Source organism: Aulonocara stuartgranti (genome assembly GCF_965226115.1).
Source record: "Aulonocara stuartgranti genome assembly, chromosome: 9".
NCBI lineage: Eukaryota > Metazoa > Chordata > Actinopteri > Cichliformes > Cichlidae > Aulonocara > Aulonocara stuartgranti.
Genome location: NC_138960.1, coordinates 20,601,070 through 20,620,329, shown reverse-complemented (window position 1 = coordinate 20,620,329; position 19,260 = coordinate 20,601,070). Strand labels below are relative to the sequence as shown.

General features: G+C 44.8%; 1 protein-coding gene across 2 annotated transcripts in view; it reads left to right on the top strand.

The window, feature by feature from the left end:
• The window catches only part of gli3 (GLI family zinc finger 3), a 97,230-nt gene that overhangs the window by 47,551 nt on the left and 30,419 nt on the right, over nt 1-19,260 (top strand). Inside the window, exon 4 of one of the 2 annotated variants that reach the window (XM_082546941.1) lies at nt 5,471-5,576. In XM_082546941.1, coding sequence (XP_082403067.1) covers nt 5,471-5,576 — 106 coding nt within the window. Of the gene's footprint in view, nt 1-5,470; nt 5,577-5,816; nt 6,090-19,260 lie in introns of those variants that run through there. The other variant, XM_082546942.1, reaches the window with a different exon arrangement.

Here is a 19,260-nt window from a genome sequence, read left to right as displayed (position 1 = left end):
ATAGTTCGAGCAGACTCTGAGTACTCACGGTAAAGCTTGTCTGCAGATATGCCATAAAGAGGAAAATATGGTGTAATACTCTTACAATTTTATATATTGGAAGCAGGGTTCGAAAATAACACCTGGCAAGCACCAAATGTCGCTTGTCGATTACAGGTTCAGCCCTGTATTCAACAAACCCTGTTCCTGCTCTGTGTCTGTGCAAAAAAAAAAAAGTCTGTGAGTCTTTTAGCGTCTGCTTGCAATCAAACAGTGAGTGCAAGGGTCCCCGTGGACGTCCGGATGAACGCCTAATTTTTGTGACCGTACAGACTCATCCACCCAAAAGTTCAAGCAGACTTTTAAGAAAAAGTATAAGAGAAACGTGGTGTCTCCAGCTGTATGTGTCCATGTGCTGCATAATCAAAGCTTGAGGAGCACACCATGAAAGAAGCTGGGGGTGGAGATGGGGTTGCAAAGTGGCTTGCAGATATGCAGCAACTGTAGGCAGGCTTAAATAGCATCGAAATAGCATCGGATCGACCAATCTGTCAGGAATGTTGCTGAGCTGGACTTTGTCGACTGATTTATTAGCAATAAAATTCCATTGAATTTTAAACTCACGACTTGTTAGCCGTTGACCAATACATTAGAATAATTTGGCTTCACAGCCTCTCCTTTTAAATACATTTATTTTAAATAAATAAACATATAATTTTAGCACAGATGTAAGGAAATGCATTCCTGCAAACCCACAAATGCATTTTCCTGTGCTCAGTTTATTTCAAAAAGTAAAAAGCTAAGAGTTAACCACAGCTATTGTAGCAGTTCCTAATATGGGGACTTTTGTGGGGTTACGCTATTAGACAAATCAGTTATAGATGACTTTATTCCATAAAAGGATGGAATGGAAGAAAGCTGGAAAAACAGCTGTACAAAGACCTGACCACTGTAGTCTCTCCTTTAAACACATTCATTTCCTTTAGCTTGAAAAGTTATTCAAATGGACCAATCGAAGAAAGCACTGTCTGGGTTTCACATCATCTATTTCTAGAAGTCACAATGTAGCAGGAGTGAGTATAACACTCTCTGTCTTCTTTTCCACTTGTACTTACTTCCAGAAAGGAGCGGCACACACGTGCGCTATTAAACGTGCAAATACACAAAGTCTTGAGCATCTTTGACGCGCTGCAAAGTGTTGCAGAGTTGGGTTCTAACTGTGGGCCCTGCTGCAGACGAGCATGCCTGAACAGTGAGATCACGAGCGAGGAAAGAGGTGGCATAATGAAATCTGGCACTCGCGGCCCCGGCACAGGCTTCATATGTTCCACATTAGCAATTCACAAACCTCTGGAGCAGGCCCCAGCAGCCCTTTTCTCACTCCGCCTTAGTCGCTTATGACAAACTGTCACTGGCTCTTTGTGCTCTCGCAGTGGAGCGTCGATGAGAAGTGCAGCGTTTATGGTGGAGTGTTTCGTCCTCGGCTGCGGGTGACACTCTGTGCGAGCAGAGTCAGTGAACCCTCACCGCGGGAGAGGAGGAGCCCAGGTTTTTGCCGTCAAGACAATAAACTCACAATGCTGAGTTGACAACAAAAGAGCAACAAGGGGAAATTGTTTGTATTATCAACACCCAAATCAGAATTGCAAGTGACAGCTCAAATTCTGCAAAAGTATCAGCTCACGCTTGTTCCGGAGCACGTTTAAGACGCTTTGTGCCAAAGCTTCCACTATGAAAGGAGATTAACCAATAAGGATATTGCAAATGATGTGCTTTAGGCTTTATCCTCCCCTCGTCCTCACCCCCACCCCCCACCCCATTCTTTTGAAATTATTCAAGTGTCCAATAAAGGACAAGTCAATTACCATCCTCTCTTTAATGAGGTGGAAGCTGGCTTTTGGTCCTGAGTACAGAGTGTTTGTGTGAATTAGAATTAATGAGCCTGGTCAAAGTTTGCTTCTAATTGCCCTTTCATTAAGACCCATTTGTGATCATGTCTTAATACCTTCCATCCTTTCTCCTAAAAGACTGAAAAAAGAGGGGGGCAAAACAAAAATGAACACTGCTGCTCTGAAAAGTTGCACAGAGGTCATTAAAATGTTCGAGAGGAGCTCTGAAGAGCTAATGAATTAGTTGAAAGTTATGAAAGATGCTACTACAAAAAGTTCCTGATTCTCAGTATTTGATTGGCTGACATGCTTTAAAAACATAATTAACTTAACTATACGTAACAGGGAGAAAAACCGTTAGGATTACACTTTCTTTAGGAATGCTCGAGCGGCCGTGGTGTGTGTGGCCACAGTGGGAAGGTAAAAACTGACATGTGTTTTGGCTTCCCGTGTGCCTTCCAGCTGTATTCTGTATTTGACAAAGAGAATACCCGGAATATCCAGAGAAGCAGGGGCAATTTAGTTTGGGAGTAAACAGTAAGGAGTCCCTACAGGAAACACTGGCGATAGATTGCAGGATGGAGGCTCTCCCCTCTTTTTCTCTGCTCTCTGTTCTTCGTGACTGTATACATTCCCTGTAGTGATACGGGTCGGTTTGCCTTGCTAATGGGGAGCTGTGCTTGGTGTAAAAGAGGTGGCAGGCTCTATTTAGATAGGGCTGTGGTAAAGTAAACTTCAGACTTGGATTTAAATAAACCTCAGCGGAATGGTTTGCCATGCTGTAAAGTCGTGGGCAGCAGAAAGAGTAGGAAGGAAGGGAGGGAAGGAGTGAGAAAAAGGCTCTTGTTTCAGTACAGGGCTGTGCTGAGTGAGTGGCTCCAGAGACATAAACAAAAGGGGGATCTGGGTAATTCAACGAGGAGCGGCGGATGTAGGAATGAAGGTGTACGTTGCAGCGATGAAGGGGTGGAGTATTTAAATTGATAGCACATTTTTTTAACCTCAGTAGCTGTCTGTTATTGCACAACATGACAGAGGCTATAATAAAGTTCCTGCTATGTGGGCAGGGATGAGTAAGATTAGAGAACATGAAGCTTTTACTCCCATAGACGCTGGTAAACCTGATGCTTCATTTCCGAGTCTGACAGCCAAGGGCCGACAGCCCGGGAGTGGAGCTGTGGAGAGTAAACAAAGCAGATTCTGCTCTTGTCTACCAGCAGCCCATCCCTTCATCCCAGCATCCCCTCATCCCTCCCGCCCTCAGCAGCTCTGGAATCAGCTGAGGTGAGCCAAGCCAAAACTGAGTCATCAGGAGAGAACTATCAAACAGACAGAGACGGAGTGGTCAGATACTTGCCAGAGCTGCATGGAGGAGGCTTTTACCACTTATCTCTGCTATTGTGAAAAACAGGATGAAAACCCACGAGTGCTTTCTAGAAGTTTGCCTAAGTTTTCTCTTAACTTGTTGAACAAATTTTCTGTGAAACTGGAGAACTTTATAGCGTACTGTTATACAGCATGATGCAGAAGTTGACTTATGACTTGGATTTAAGAGCTGTTTGGACACGGGGTAAATATATACAATTTCATCCTGAAGTCTGACTGGCATCCTTCTCACTCATCATTGCAGGGGTGCAAACTTTGCAACTTTGCCCTCAGTTTTAGCAACTTTCTTTTCTTAAAAAACAACTTGTGCGTCTCCACAGATGAACCACCCCATTAGAGCACGTCTCTAATGGGCTTAAGCGTGGTTTCTAGTGTATTTAAAAGTAGAATGGGAGGTAGAGCCATCAGCTTTCAGGCCCCTCTTCTGTGGAGCCGTCTTCTAGTTTGGCTTGAAGCTTTCCTTTTTGTTAAAGCATGCCATTATGGGCTGGATCAGGTGACCCTAGACTGCTTGGGCCTTCCCATGACGCACTTCTTCACTCACCTCTAGCCCTGTCTCCCTTCCCTCACTCCTCAACGTTCACGTCAGATGGCTGCCTCTCCCTGAGCCTGCTTCTGGTTGAGCTTTCTTCCTTCCCACTGTTGGGAATAGTGCTTGCTCAAAGGGTATTGTCTGATTGTTGGCGTTTCTCTATGTTATTGTAGGGTTTTTACCTTACACTATAGAGCACCTTGAGTCTCGCATTGAGATGACTGTTGTTCTGATTTGTAGCCAGATATAGATAAATGATTGGAACTGAACGGAAAGCCTTGCTCTCCTGCTTCAGACAGACTAAAGCAGGCTAAAGCTCCAGGTTGTTTGTGTTGATCATCACTGAAGCTCTGGAGCTTCCCAGAAAAAAAAGATCTTTGACACTTAGTTTAGGATCTAGATTTTTCTCTCGCTTGGTTTCTGCTGCTTCATTTCTCTTATTAAGACTCAATACATTGCAAAGCTGTAAGCCTAAGCAAAACTAAAGTGACCACCTCTCAATTGTAGCTGTTGCCCCAAGCTGGCAGTGATTAACCCAGTAAATAAATGAGCCATGAGGTAAGCAGAGACCCGAGATCAACACCTGGTGTATTGCCCAACGATGCAGCTGAATCTGTCATGGCTCAACACTCGTGGAGCTGTTGGGCACCTCACCGTTTGGCAATGTGCCCTTTTGGCTCACGCTTCCAAATGTTTACAACCATAAAAAAAAAAAATAAAAAATATATATATATATATAGCTAGCAGCCTCAGAGACTTGCTGCGTGACGTTATACAGATGTTGACACATGCTTAGCCTCGGGGGGATGATAATGCAACTTGGCACTGGTCTCAGTAACACAGGTAATAAAGTGGCTAATGTTCTAGCAGTGAGATGCAGTTAATCCGTGCGCAATGGTCATTTGCTGTTTCTGCCTTGATATACACACTTTAACCTAACGTGTCAAAACTTAAGCAGGCACCTTTTGGTTGCTTGTTTCGACTCGTCCAACAGTGGGTGCACGGTTGCGACACACAAATTCAGCTTCAAGTTACAACTATATAACAACGAGTGCAAGTCAGGGTTCGACGATGAGTGCGTACGTGTGCAAAGTCAGCCTGGTTGTGGCAGTTTCAATTTCTGCTGTAAAAATTAAAATAGAGAGGGTAAAAGTAAAGAAAAGGCTTGAAAACTCATGTAATACAAATATTTTAATGTTTTATCTGGAGGTGGGGGGGGTGAGAGAGTGAAAGAAGCCTCTGGATTCTCTGTGATAAAACACCAAGATGGAAAAGGATGTTTTTGTTTCCCATTTTGTTCGTTTCAGTGGTTGTACTCAAATGTTATCCTTTGTACAAAACCATATTATGCTTGGCACGGTGAGAAATGTGCCATTTGGCTGCTTTTCCTACGCTTATTTATCCCTGTTTATTTTGAGTTCTCTCAGCCTTGAGACATGTACAAAGACTTCCTCAGCTAACATTTTTCGAGTGGCGCAGCTTTTAGCTCGGCGCGTTTAATGAGGTCTCATTTGGGTGGGTCCGCTGAAAGATAGCCATCAACCACTGCCTTTCATTACTGCTGCTATTTAGATTAGCCGAGGAGGGAATGGATCCACTTGCAGACGTATTTTAGGAGAACTGGGACTTTTATAAACTGTAAAGAAAAACAGCTCATGTTTCTTATCTTTTCTGTCCCGCACAGCTGCTCCACAGTTCTTCCCCACCTTCCACCCTCCTGTGCCAATCGACGACAGACATACCCAGGGACGGTACATCTACGATCCTTCGCCTGTGCCCCCTCTTCACGTGTAAGTGTCTCGCACTCAAGCACAAAACCGCAGACTTCAATTTTGCTGATCATAACACAGGAGAACACATTTGACTCAGCCGCATGGTCCGCTACTAGCGGCGATACAAATCGAGCTTCGAAACTTCCTTCCGCCTGTGGGCGTGGAGCATCCTCCTCATGGGTGCCGGGGCGCCTCTCTTTGCCTTTTCAGGATCAAAGGCCACGGCCCCGTACGTGCGCAACATGATCCGCATGTCAGAGACACGCAAATGAACATGTGTCAGAGACAGGGAAATGAGAGCAGGGCGAGGGAAGCCTGGGAGCGCGCAATTCTCATAAGAGCAGTGATCAAGCCCTGTCAAGAGAAGGAAGCAATGCCTCTGCTGACATCTACCCATCTCTGACAGACACAGATGAGCTCCTGACACATGAACTGTGTACAAGTAACCTCCCTGCCTCTTCCAATCGCATTTGTGTGCATTCGATTCGTTTTGAAGCGAAGTAAAAGCGAGGCCATCTCAGCTCTCCAGTGGTAAGTTATTATAAACAGGGTAACTCTTATTGCTTTAGTCTGCCCCTGTGGAGTGGGTCCGATGGTGCCGGCCAGGTCAGCAGAGAACTTCAAAGTGCTCAGCGAGCTCGCTCGCATGCACAAATTGCTCCTTTCTCCTCACTATTAGTCACTACCTTCTCTTCTACTCTCTCGGTCATTTGTATTCTTTGCATCCAAACAGTGCAGGAGTCCTCGTCCTTGTGGCGCTTGTTTCCTACCCGCCGACACGGAGGAAGCGATCAGCGTGCGACGAGGACAAATTGGATGGGGCAGCTACTTGGGCCGCATTATGTTTGATATTCTTCATCATTATCAACTCCCCCCTTTCTCCTCCTCAGGAGTCATATCTCTCCCTTGCTGATGTGCCACTAAGCGTAATGAATTTTTTATGTCCCCCCCACCCCCGTCTCCGGCCCACCCCACCTCTCAACCCCTCGTCTCCTGCTCAGAGGAGGAAGGGGGGGTCGAGGCGAGGAAATAAAAAAAACAAGGGGAGGTGATTGATGCCTCGTGTCACTGCAAACAAAATGGCAAATATAATTTAGCATTTAGCTTATGCGCAGATAATGGGGCGAACACGCTCAGGCAACATAAGCTCAAACAAACAGCCGGGCTTGTTATCCGTCAGGAGCGCTTTGGTACGAAGCGGAGCAGCAGGTTAGGGAGGAGGAGAAAAATGAGGAAGCAGGCGGGGGTGGGGGGGGTTAGAGGGACAACACGGAGCTGAAGAATTGAATTAAGGGGGAGAAGTTACGCAGCAACGGTGTCTTCAGTCACTCTGTCCGGACGGGAGTTATCTGCGCGCTTGGTTTGCTGTCACTGGAGACACGGCCATGCTCCTGCCACGCTACTTAGGGCCTGTTTATCCAAACCATTAGACGTGGAGCTGTTTAATATGACACGCTGCGCTGAGGGAAACTATTTGTCATGATTATAAAACAGCTGTTGAGTGGCCAGCCTTATTTAAATAAAGTCTTGTGAGCTCACTGTCATGCGCATTATCTGCGGGCCCTACGTGGGTTTCATGCAGAAATTGTTCTCATCTACTTTGGATTCTTTTGCACAGGGAAGCAGCAATATTGCCTGCTTGATTAAAAAAGCAGCCCTGAATTCCTTGGTGGGAAGATGCGCTCATCACTTGTGGTATTACAGCTGCGTCCAACCACCTGATGGCAAATTGGAGTTAATTACACTCCCAGATTTTAGGTTTTGAGCGAGTTTCAGCAACTAAACTTTACGACTGTGAAACTACCGCAAAAGCGTAAATCTCTGCCAGGATTTAAGCGATGCATTCTGCTCGGTAATGCTGCTTGTAGGCAGCCCACGCGAGGCAGTCAACGTATAGCTGTCGCTCGGGGGAAATGGAGGACAGGAGGCGGCTTATGGAGAAATATTGAATTGTTTTAAGACAAGTTCTCCTCGGTGAGCAGAATTAATCGTTATTAGCCCCCTCAAAGATATGCCTAAGTACACAGGGACTATTATTGCAGTACTTCCCCATGCAACCTCTCATTAGGGCCTGTAATTACAGTTGGGTTGGCCCTGCGGCAGTTCCATCAATCCAGCCGGCTTCCCCCCGCCATGCACACAAGCCAGCCACCACCGGGCATCCGTGGCCGGAGAAAAACACCACGAGCGCCCGGCAGCTTGTTTCCTCTGTGCCACAATGACACATACACCATCCGTACGTGGCAAATGAACAGAATCATATCCTATTACTGTGAAGGGCCTAATTGAAACGTGTTTATTTATGGCCCTCGTTTTCAGACGAGGAGCGGGCGTTAGCAGCGCAGCTAACGGGCTCCAGTGATATGAGGCGGTGGAATTAAATTAAAAGCTCATAAAATGAAATATGCTCCGTATTAGCTGTTTGACACTTAATTTGCCTTCAAATGAGCAGAGGAAATCACAAATTAACTGTCCTTTGTTTTTTTTTCTCTCCCCTCTTTACCTCACCGCCCCTATTAGGCAAGGGAGAGTGCAATTACAGACAGAGGCTAATCGTTTAGTTTATGAATTCTTGTGGGGAAGGTACCAATGTGCCATTCAATATTAACGCCTCGGGGTCAGGAGAGGAGGTGGGGGGTGGGGGGCAATTTCTCTTTACTGAGAAATTTATATTCACGTGCAAGAACAGCACTTAACAAGAGTTTCAACAATCTCAGTCTGAGTTGAAGCTAATCCCAACAACCAACAAGAAGCGTTTAACAGGTTTCTTTCTTTTTTATCTGAAGTAACCTAAACTTTACTGTCCTGCACTGATCCGGGATCAGCTGGAGTCTTTTCCTCCTTTAAACTTGGCCAGTTTTCTGTGTGTCTGTGTGTGTCTCTGGTCTGGAACCAGCTTAACTCCAGACTTAGCAAAGAGAGAAAGAGTCTTTCCTGCCTAAATAAACACATTGATCTGTGAAGAGCAGGCTCTCCATGGGAGCTTTGGTCCCCTTTGTGCTGGTTTGGCTTAATGGGAGTTTGGTGGTGGGGTGGGGGGTGTGGGGGTGAGGCCAGCTCCAACAGAAGAGACCACTCCTTTCATTCCAGCTTTATTGCCTGACCGCGGTACACAGAAAAACAAAACAGCCCTCTCATGCAGCTCAACGCCGGCTCTGGGTCACCCGGAGACCGTGCAGAACAAACAGAGGTATTCGTCACAAGTCAATTATCGGCATCAGAATTTACTCTGGAGTCCCGGGCCCTCGTGCTGTGAATGGGGGGCCACTAAAACGACAAAACATTCTTAGGGGATAAGCAATTGACTCACAACCTTTCGCTCATTTACCGTATGTGGATTTAAAAAAGAATTAGTCAAGCCAGCGGAGTCAATTAAAGAGTCTATAAAGCTGTAAAAGTAAACGAGCACTCTAAAGAGATTTTTTTCATGAAAGGTTTTCTTTGTGGTAACTATTACTTTAAATTGCTTTCCCTTCCTATAAAGTAAAACATGCATATATATTCCCCACTGTATACGTCCAACCCCCCCAAAAAATGCAAAATTAGCTCAGATGCTGTCAGTTTTCTCTATTCTCAAGATATTAACAGACCTTAAGGACTCATGTGTCTCATAAATAAAGTAAAGCGGTTTATTTTTCTCTATATGTGGAGTTAGGGTACAGGTGGGGGGCTTTGCGGGTGTGTTTCCATGTTCCCGGCCTGTGTGGTTATTTCATTCATGACCAGTGTATGTTCAGCTGCAGGGCTGACTAGAAGGTATTCTGGAGGACCGGGGAGGGTGTGGGGGGAGAGTTGTGGCACATCTCTGTCATCACAACAAAACCTCAGCTCAGAAACGATGAAGCAGGGAGGAATTAATTGGCTCCAGGGCTGCGTGAGCTGTTGCTTCTCAAGCTTTGTTTCATTTAAACATGGCACCAACTTGACTGAGTCACCTTGTTACCCTCTAAATCCAATCAGCTCAGAAGTAAAACGCAAGAGTTCGGACGCATCGCCCCATACGCACTTCTTCCTCCCCGCTTTCCTCACTGAGCGCGCCCGCATGGGTTTTTGTTGTTTTCTTTAAGATGTGCGCCGAGTTCCTTTTGTTATTTACATAAACTGTTGTCAGAGCGCCCAATCTGCTCACGGAGGAGCCGAGTGTTGCTTTGCATAAAGACCACGGCCTTATCTCAACACCTCCTTCCAGACGGGATGAGAGCGAGCATCGCAATACGTTGCACACACACACACACACACACACACACACACACACACACACACACACACACACACACACACACACACACAGATGTGCACACAAGCAGCATAACAATAACACAATCAACAATAAAAAGACAAAAAAGGACCTGCCGTATCTTTTCTAGAAGCTGGTGGAAACGGAGCGTTACTTACAGTGCGATTTGAGGCCTCGTTTAATCATTAAAATGTTCTTTTCAGCCACTTTCTAAAAATACAGTCCAGATTTTCTACAGAAAAATAATATATGTAAAGATTTTTTTATGATTATTCACTTTTGAATCTGTTTTCGACTAACATAGAATGAGAAGGGTAGCCATAAATTGCATCCGGTGTAAATGACCGCTCCACCATCACATCTGATAATCTCCATCCAGATGTGCTTCTGTCACCAGGAAGCAGTGGCTGAAAGATGAAGGCTGCTTTTTCATCTTCCTCTCTTAACTGTCCAAAAAACCCATTCTGTGTGACTTCATAGGTCACCCCTTTCTGGTGGAGTCACCAATACCGGCCCGCCCCCTTCCTTAGTCCCCCCCCACCCCACCCCCCCCCCCCCCCAACCCCCCACACATGCACACAATCCCCCCACCCCTTCTTTAATACTTTCTCAGTGGAGTAAGTCGGGGGGACAGGCGGTCACGCAGTAGCTGGCTTCATGATTAATGGTGTTTATTCTTGACAGAAGGCTCCTTTATTTATCTGCATTGCAGTTTCACTGATACTATCAGTCACCTGAATGAAAAATATTCAGTCATACCAATTTTGCAGTATAATTGAGTAGAGTCACTTCCTTTCAGTCCCCCCCCCCACCACTCCACCCCTTGCTCTCTTTCTCCCACTCTATCTGGCAGCCTTATCATCGCCACAGTAATTTTCGCGCTGCGTTGTTTGATATGGAGAGGCTGGCTTTAGCCGTATTTGACATAAAGCCTCTTCAATTTTCACAGGAGGGGGAGAAAAAAAAGAGCAGGGGAAGAAAGAAAGTTGCGCGCCACTCTGAAAATGTGCAAGAAAGGAGGAAAATACCCCCCTCTTTTTTTTCCCTTTTTTTTCTGAGGCAATTTCAGGATTTAGAGAGAAAGGAGATAAATGCCTAAGCAGAAATGTGGGCAGATTGAAGTTACAGTATATCTATTTTTTTTGTAATACACTAGTTTCAGAACCCTAAATGGGCAGTGTAGCCTGCCTCCCATCCCCTCCTTCACCCTGTGCACAGGACCGTGATATTTTGAAGGCACCTGTGTAGTTTGAGAATGATGGATCCAGCAGGTTGAGAGAGAAAAAAAAAGAGGGGGGAAAAAACGAGTTTGGCACAGCAGATATTTGACAAGGCCTGTAAAGGTTTTAGGGTTGAGTCATTACTTGTGGAGATCTGTTAAGACATGTTCCAAAACTCTACTTACCAGGCTAGGATTACTTATGCTGGGGCCACTGCTGCCAGGGCTGCTGCTACTGCTGCTGTGTGTATATTTGTATGTCTCCCTGGTTATTAAATATCACGTGCATTTCTTTTAAATGTTTTTAATCCTCTTTAAATAGTTCATTACTGGTTTAATACGTCTTTCAGGCAAACGGGAATTGTCAAAGAATTTACAGCATTTCCAGTCTGATCCCTTTCACGAGCATTTTATTAATGCAAATCAGTTCCTGTCTGGTTATCCTTTCGACAAATATTCCCTATTAATTATATTCTCTTCTGTGTTTGGTTGAATTTAATTTGAGGCTCCATTGAAAACGGCTCTGAAAAAGGTACATTCTGATAAAGCAGGAATACATGAATCTCTAATACGAGGGGCCTGCGAATTTGCACATGTAACACATTAGTGGATTTGATTTCCCGTACACAAGTCATTTGCCCCCTCTTCATGTTTGAGATCTCAATTTGTAGCTCTCCCAAGGAGCACAATGAAAAACCAGGTCTGAGGGGAAGAGATAACAGGCAGGTGCCAACAGCTGTGTGTGTGTTTGGACGCGCGTGTGTGTGCGCTGGTGCCGCCGTGCTCGCACACGCAGATAGACGCGTGCTTGGAAATAATTTTAGCATTTATTCCGCTGCCATTTTTTGTTGTTATTTTGATCGCCATCCGTCAACTTTTATTGTCCTCCTTAATATGATATTGAGACTAAACTCCTGCTCTTTGTTGTGTTTGCCGCTAACCGGTTTCATTGTCCGCACCACATTGTTCAGACGTCTGACAATTTATCGTCTGCAAAATAAGGCGTCTATTAAAGCATTTATATATAAATAACAGCGCTAACTGTATTTTAGTAGTCTCTGTCACTATTGTGGAATGCATTCATTAGATATGATGAAACACCAAATATTCAGAATGCAACTGTAACAAAAATTCCACTTTATGGTATTTTAGCTTGAAAAATAAGAAGCATAGTTAAGAAATTGCGTAAAGAAAAAGCATGCTGATTAATTTTGTGTAAGTCGTCTGATTAATCGAGTAATCTCTGAAAAAAATCAGTTTTTTGCATGACGTGCTATGGTGCATGCGGAGTAGAGAAGTAAACGCAGTGGCTTATTTGGTGGGTGTGGCCGAGTGTCACTTTTACGAGACCCTCCTCTCATTGGCGGGGCCCGAGATACAACCCCAGCACAGATGGCGTGCCGCCTCACATCGCCTCCCCGACCTCAGGCTGGTGTCTGCTCCGCACATATAAGTCGCGTTTAAAAGAGCCTCCCGGCAGAAGAAGCCATCACTTAAGCGCACCTTTGCTGCGTTTGAGGAATCACCGAGCTTCAGAAAGGCTGCTTCTTACCTAATGCAGAAAAATCAATTCTGCTTCCAGATTTTAAAAAATTGAGAGTCAGTTTTCAGCTTCTTTTTTCTTTCTTTTTTCTTCTTCTTTTTTCGAATAAACCTGTGCCCTAAAGCCGTCACGCTGTAGCAGTGTAGAAATGTGGAATTTCCATTACTCTGATCTCTGGGCTCTGAGCTCCAGACCCTGCGATCCCACTCTGGGGGCCAGTTATAGCAAGTAACGAGACCAAGGGAACAGGGTCATAAATCCTCGCCAACTCTCCTCATTTTCCATCCTCTCTCAGTCCCTCCTTTCCTTTCTTCCCTCTCTCCTTCGCCTCCGACTCTCCTGGTCGAGCCTTGGGTAAATGATTGAAGGGAACCCAAACGCAACAATGCAAAACATTCCCACATGTCGGTTACAAGAATGCTTTTAGTCATTGTGCTAAAGACCAATGAAAGTTTTAATGCTGGGAGGAAATGAGTTCATTACAGCTTCTGGACCTCCTCCCCTCCCTTTCTCTATTTGTTTATCTTCTGAATCACATTTTTTTCTTCTTAAATCGCTTCTTTTACACTTTCCTCACCAGTGAAAATTAATTCATATCACATAAAGCGATTTCTTTTCTCTCAGCCCTTCCTTATCTCCCTTATCAGATGTGGCGTCCATTACATCTGATAGCCCGATAGGATGGTTTCCTCTAATAGTGCAGTTTGCAACGCGGGTCAAAAGAGAAGCCCGTTGCTATTTCTGTCTCCCATGGTGCCTCTCTTTTCTTTGAGAGGGCGTCAGCTTGTGAAGTTCTATCATTTATTTATTTATGTTTTCATGGCGAGTGTCCGGCGGGAGCTGCTCGCAAATATGCAGAGTCATGCACGCAGCTGCAGGGTGCTTATAAGACAGAGCAAGGTTTTTCTTCTTCTTTTTTTGTCACATTTTCATCATTTCTCTGACCGATTTGACTAAATTAGGAATTAACTTTTTTTCAAGGGGATGGAGTAAAGCTGGGAAACTTGTTCCTGGAGCCAAAGGAAGTAAAAAAAAGTTTCCCTTATTAGGATCTCCTATTTCTTAACAGTTTTGCTTCATTTGGGTAGCGAGGTTTGTGAAACGTCCTCCCTCTCTTTGGGTTTATCCAAAATTTCCTCAGGTCTGTGTTTAAGCTTCCCAAAGCTTCATCGAGCCTGCGCTTGGCACCGCCACGCATTCGGCCCCTTCATGATTAAATATCAAGGAACTCCACTTGACATTTTATTAGCCCAACAAGATGGATGAAATGGGCAGAATAAAGTAGGCTGTGTCTGTTCACTTTCCCACCAGCGCTTGCCTTTCTTCTGTCCGGCTTTTCTTTTCTCTCCCTTCCTCTGCATGAAGTATGTATTAGGAAAACGTGATGGATTTCGCTCTGAAAAGGAGATTTTTAGTGCCAAGGAGGAAACACATATTTCTGTCTCTTACCTGATGCTCCCGCTCTGCTTCTTCCTCTTCTTCCTCTGTGTCTCGGCTTTCCCTCCCTTCCTCATCCTCCTGACCCCCACCTTTTTTTTTTCTGTTGTTCTACCTCAGATCTCTGTCTGAAGGATTAACCATCTCCAGCAGTGTGTCTCTGCTGTCTTGTAGCGCTGTGTATTGTTTGTGATTTGCTCAGGCCCATCCGTGCGGCTGCTCATTTCGGCAGCCCAGTGTGACGTGTCGAATTGCGAGGGGATCGTGCGGAGCTGTCTCACGGATCCACGAGGCTCCTCGCAGCCCCTGGGCCACACTCATTCTCCAACACCGCCCCTCACCTGTGGGCCGTACACGCAGGCACGCATGCTCATTACCTGACTCGTCGGGTAGCTAGGGCGATGGGGTGTGGAACCCTGAACCCTGTTTAGCTGCAGGCGTCAGCTGAGTTTCTCTGTAAAGGCATCGGGGCCATCAAGACACGGCTTGAGAGGGAAAAGAAAGGTAGATGTGTTTCCTCCATGTTTTCAGAAGTTTAACACTTTAACACCCAGGAGTCCCCCTCCTGTCTTCACTCTTGCCCGAGGCATGCCAGAGGAACTCAAAACACTGACTGAGAGCTAATTCCACCTGTACTCACTCTCTCGCTTTGAAAAAAAAGAGAAAAGCAGGGGAAAAAAACAGCAATCAAGTACGTAATTGGTTGCGCACAGAGATGAAGGTGTTCTACTTGTAAAAGAGCAAAATCAAGCATGGGAGACGACCAAAAAGAAACAAGAAAATCCTCTTTTTTTTCTTGTTTTTTTCCCCTGAGCTCATGTTTGTTCCCTGATTCCAGCCCCCTTGAAATTACAGGAAAAAAGGCCTGGCTCATTTTGTGCAATTTCACTTTCATGTTTTCATTTTCTCGCCGTATACTTAGTTGATTCGTTTTGGTAGACGTTCTTATCGCGATGGCTGAAATTACGTTTAATTGCAGTTCGTTGAAAAAAAAAAAAAAGGCTTTAAAACTGCCTGTGAACAAAATAAAAAAACACAAAGCAAACACAAAAAAACCAACCCTGCTGCGTGGCAAAGCCAAATATAAACTTTTCAAAAACGACGACGGTTTTCAGTCACATTTTGAAACCAGCACGAGTGGTGAGAAGATTTGAATCTGTCTTGTGTTTTTGTTTTTTCTCGATAAAGCCCAGTCCCTTTCTTTCTGAGCGTTTCGCCTTGATCTCGAACAAGAAGCATTTTTCACGTGTGACTCAACTTTTAAGGTTCATGACTCCTCTGGAGTTCACAGAGGTGGCAGATTCAACCAGAGCCGCTGACACCTGGACCCGTGTGTTATGACTCAACCCTGTCACACTCTCTGACTCCTGCTAATAAACATGTCTTACCGCTCCAGCGGCGTGGAGTGATACGTGCTCACAGAGATGAGCTATATGCCGTTCTGGCAGAACGAGTGTGTATCTTCTGCTTGCGTGTGAATGTGACTGTAACGCACACTTGTAGGAGTTAGGGGGGATTGAAGGAGACTGCTGGGAATTGAACTGCACAGAGAGTATGTGTGAACTGACGACGCAGTGTATGGGAATGTCTGGCACGCCCCCAGAGGTATCCCGCAGAGAGGGAATCCTGCTTGATGTGACCATGAATAGAAATCCTTCCCACCCCTCGGACCCACCCAGGCCTTTGATGTCTGAGGGTCACGCAGAGCCCTCGCAGCGTTCGGGGAACATATTTACCCCGAATGCCTGGCAACCTCACCATACCCTGCTAGCTCTGCCGCCTGCATTGCCCAGAAGAAAAGCTTAAAGCAGACACTGCTGCTGGACTGCAACGAGGAAATTCAGATTAGATGGTGCTGACAGTAAAGGCCAAAGAATGAGTTTTTCAGCCTTATTTGATGAATCACTCATTTGATTTTTGAAGTTTCTAAACTTCAACATTTGACGAGGTGACCAGTCTGGAGCTTAGGTGCATCCATACACTGCATACGACTGTTATTTCCAGCAATTAATCTTCTTGACTGCTTATCCTGTTCATGGTCATTGGGGTTAAAGGAGTCTATTACTGCAACCATAGAGGAAAAGGTGGGATACAACCTGTACAGGTCCTTCTCTTTAATATGGGGCAATTAAGATAATAATGAGCATTTCAAAAGCAAAAAAAGTGGAGAACACATTTCTTTGAAGGGGTGTTAGTAAAATTTACTGCATAAAAAGCCCTTTTTTTCTCAGATATTTGCCTAAAAGGCACCAATAGAATAAAGTTAAGACAAAACACTGCACGACTCTTACTGGCGCAGTGTGGAGAAAATTCTTTTTATTATTCTGTTCGTCATCCCAAGAAAAATGGTTTGTCACAAAGGCCATGAAGGATTGCTGTGGAAGAGGGAGTCCAGTTTGCACTGGAATGTGTGTTAGCTGCAGGTCTTAATGAAGTCTTAATGAAGGAACCCCTGAATTCTCTTTCCTCTGTTTGTGTCTCTCAGTCTCTTTCTGTCTTCTCTCTCTCCCCTTGTCTCAGCTCCCTCTCCTCTCTCCTTGGGTCTCAGCTGGCTCAGTTCCTATGGCCCTTTGATCTCAGTGAAAGGGTTTGGAGCTTTAAAGTGCTTGTGTTTCCGCTGTCAGGAGCCTCTCTCTTCCACCTCTCTGGTTTAGGCTTTCAGAGCGGTGGCAGTGCTGTGCCGTGGCTGGGTGGGTTAGAGGGTTGAGAGTGGGTGGGGTGAGGGGGGTGGGAGTGCCGGCTTCTATGAGGTGGTGAGATTGAGGTGAGGTTTGAGGGGGGGAGGTGGGCATGTGATGCTGTCAGCCTCGGTCAGGAGAGGTACTGACACCTGACAGATCCCAATTCCCTCTAAAACTCTCAGTTCCCACCTCACTCAGCCCCTTGTGGCCACGTGTGTGTAAACTGCTTCTTTATTTTTCACTAATATGAAGTCCTGTGCAGTGTTCTGTTACTAAATCATCCATCTGCTACTAAATATTGTTAGCAAAAAAAAAAAAGAGAGAACAAAAAACTGTCAGTTCACAGTACTGCAATGTTTTTGTGTCAAACAGAGAAAATAATAGAATCACAGAGACCTTTGTGATGGGTTAGGCCTTGTTCAGACTGACTGCGGCAGCACTCCTTGACAGTAGGGGAGCATATGGATAGGAAACATGCTCAGGTTTTGATATATGGTGAATAAAGTTCCATCCTTATAACATATTAAAGCAATATTTTCCCATCTTACCATCAATCAGGTGCTTAGAGTAATCACAGTCAGGGGTTTTTGGAGCCAGTGTAGTGCTAGCAATAGCACAGACCAAGGTAGCTGCTATCTATTAGCATACTACATACTATCATACTAAACTGCTACAGATACTGTTAACATAATTAAACAAAGCACCTATCTTTAAAAAAGAAATGTATTATACTCATTCATGTAGCACTTTATCTACCTCACATCCTCACAGAATGGCGTCAGCTGGGATTTGAACCAGTTGCCTTCTATTGTGTGAGGCGAAGCTGCTAACCATAGCATCCCTATGAAAGTTAGCATACTCATTAAAAAGGCTACAGTTAGGCTACAGCTAAAATGTTTAGAAGATGTCTAGAAGTGGACATTTTAGCAGGTGAGTGTGTGGGAATGTACTGACTTTTGGAGCCAGCCCACCAAGTGTTCTTATAGGGAACTGCAGTTCTTTGTTGCCCCTAATACTGATTGTCTACAAGTCTAGAGCATTAGCCATCACTAACTTTAGCTTGAGCTTCTTCCACGCACTTGGCTGCTTATAATTTGCATTTACGAGTGTAAAGAGAGAAGAAAAAACCTTGTTATCAAGTTAATGACACCGGACTATGTAATAATATGTAATGTATATGTAATAATAGCTAAATGCTAAATGGACTGGTTCTTATGTAGCACTTTGATACTTTGCCCACATACATACAAGCACTTTTTCTATGGTTAAGTGCTTTCTATCTATAGACATTCACACTTTCACACTTTGAAGCAACTTGGGATTCAGTATCGTGCCCAAGGACACTTTTGCATACAGATTGGATCAGCACCACAAACCTACCAATTAGTGGGTGACCTGCACTACCTCCTGAGCTACAGCTAGCTACAGTATACTATTATTCATAGCTGCAGCTACAGGCAGTAGTTAAGTGTGAACATGAGATGCATCTATGCTATTTCATATTCATTAGTTCCCCTGTAAATGTGACATCGAATCAATGTAATTGTTGGCCTGTGTCATGGAAAAGCTACATTTTCCAGCACTCATGAACCGTTGCAGTGTACAGACTGGTTTTAGTAAGACTTCCTCTCAATTCGGCAGGGTCATGACTGCTGGCTTCAGTGCCTTTTTTTTTCTTTCGCGACTCTCTGTGGGAGTAGACTGGCAGCTCACAGATGAAAATTTGAAGGTCCATGAATACAGTTGTTGGGTTATTGGATTTGGACTCGCCAATTTCCTGTGCTGGTCACCAAAGAACACATGAAGAAATGTTCATCTTTTTTTCTTTCATGCGCAACGATTTCATGCTTGAGCTAAAAGTATTTTACAGAGCCCGGTTCCTATTTTAGCACACCGCTATGTCAATACCACCAGGTCAGGCTGCTGCACCACAATGATACCTTGTGTGCCTAAGTGAAGTCATCAGCCTTCACCGCAAATGCATGTTTCTGTCGCTTTCTCCCCACTCCAAAAAAAAAAAATTATTAGTGTTGATATAATCTTGTTCCAAACAAAGATTCGAGGTCTCGACACTCCCACTCTACAAAAACTCAAAATCTTTTGGGGACATATTTACACTTGGCAAGTGTATATTCATTGGGTGAAATAAGACGACAGTTTAAAATCCACAGACCGCCCCGTGTAAACATGCGATGCCTTAAAGAGGAGCTGGCTGGTTTAAGAAAGGCCACGTGAAAGGAAATAGCTTCCATATGTCAGGAGCTCAGGCTTTCCTTTTGCCCGTTTTGCAGGACGTCTTCTTTAAGGGTTAATAGGAATTTATAAACCTGTGAAGGACGCAGAAGAGTGAAGTTTTTCTCTTCTAAGAAGAAGTATGTAAAACCCTGCAGGACAACTTTGATGTAAATCTCAAATCAGGTGTATCCGAGACGCTACTTCTCCGCACCCACACACCTACTCTCACATTAGCGCACACACAGGGCGAACATTCCTGCAAACACACGCTGCACATTGTCAGACTGCTTCCTTTTGTCATGTTGATTAATGCATGCTGGCAGATGCTGAGATGATCACGGCCCTACAGA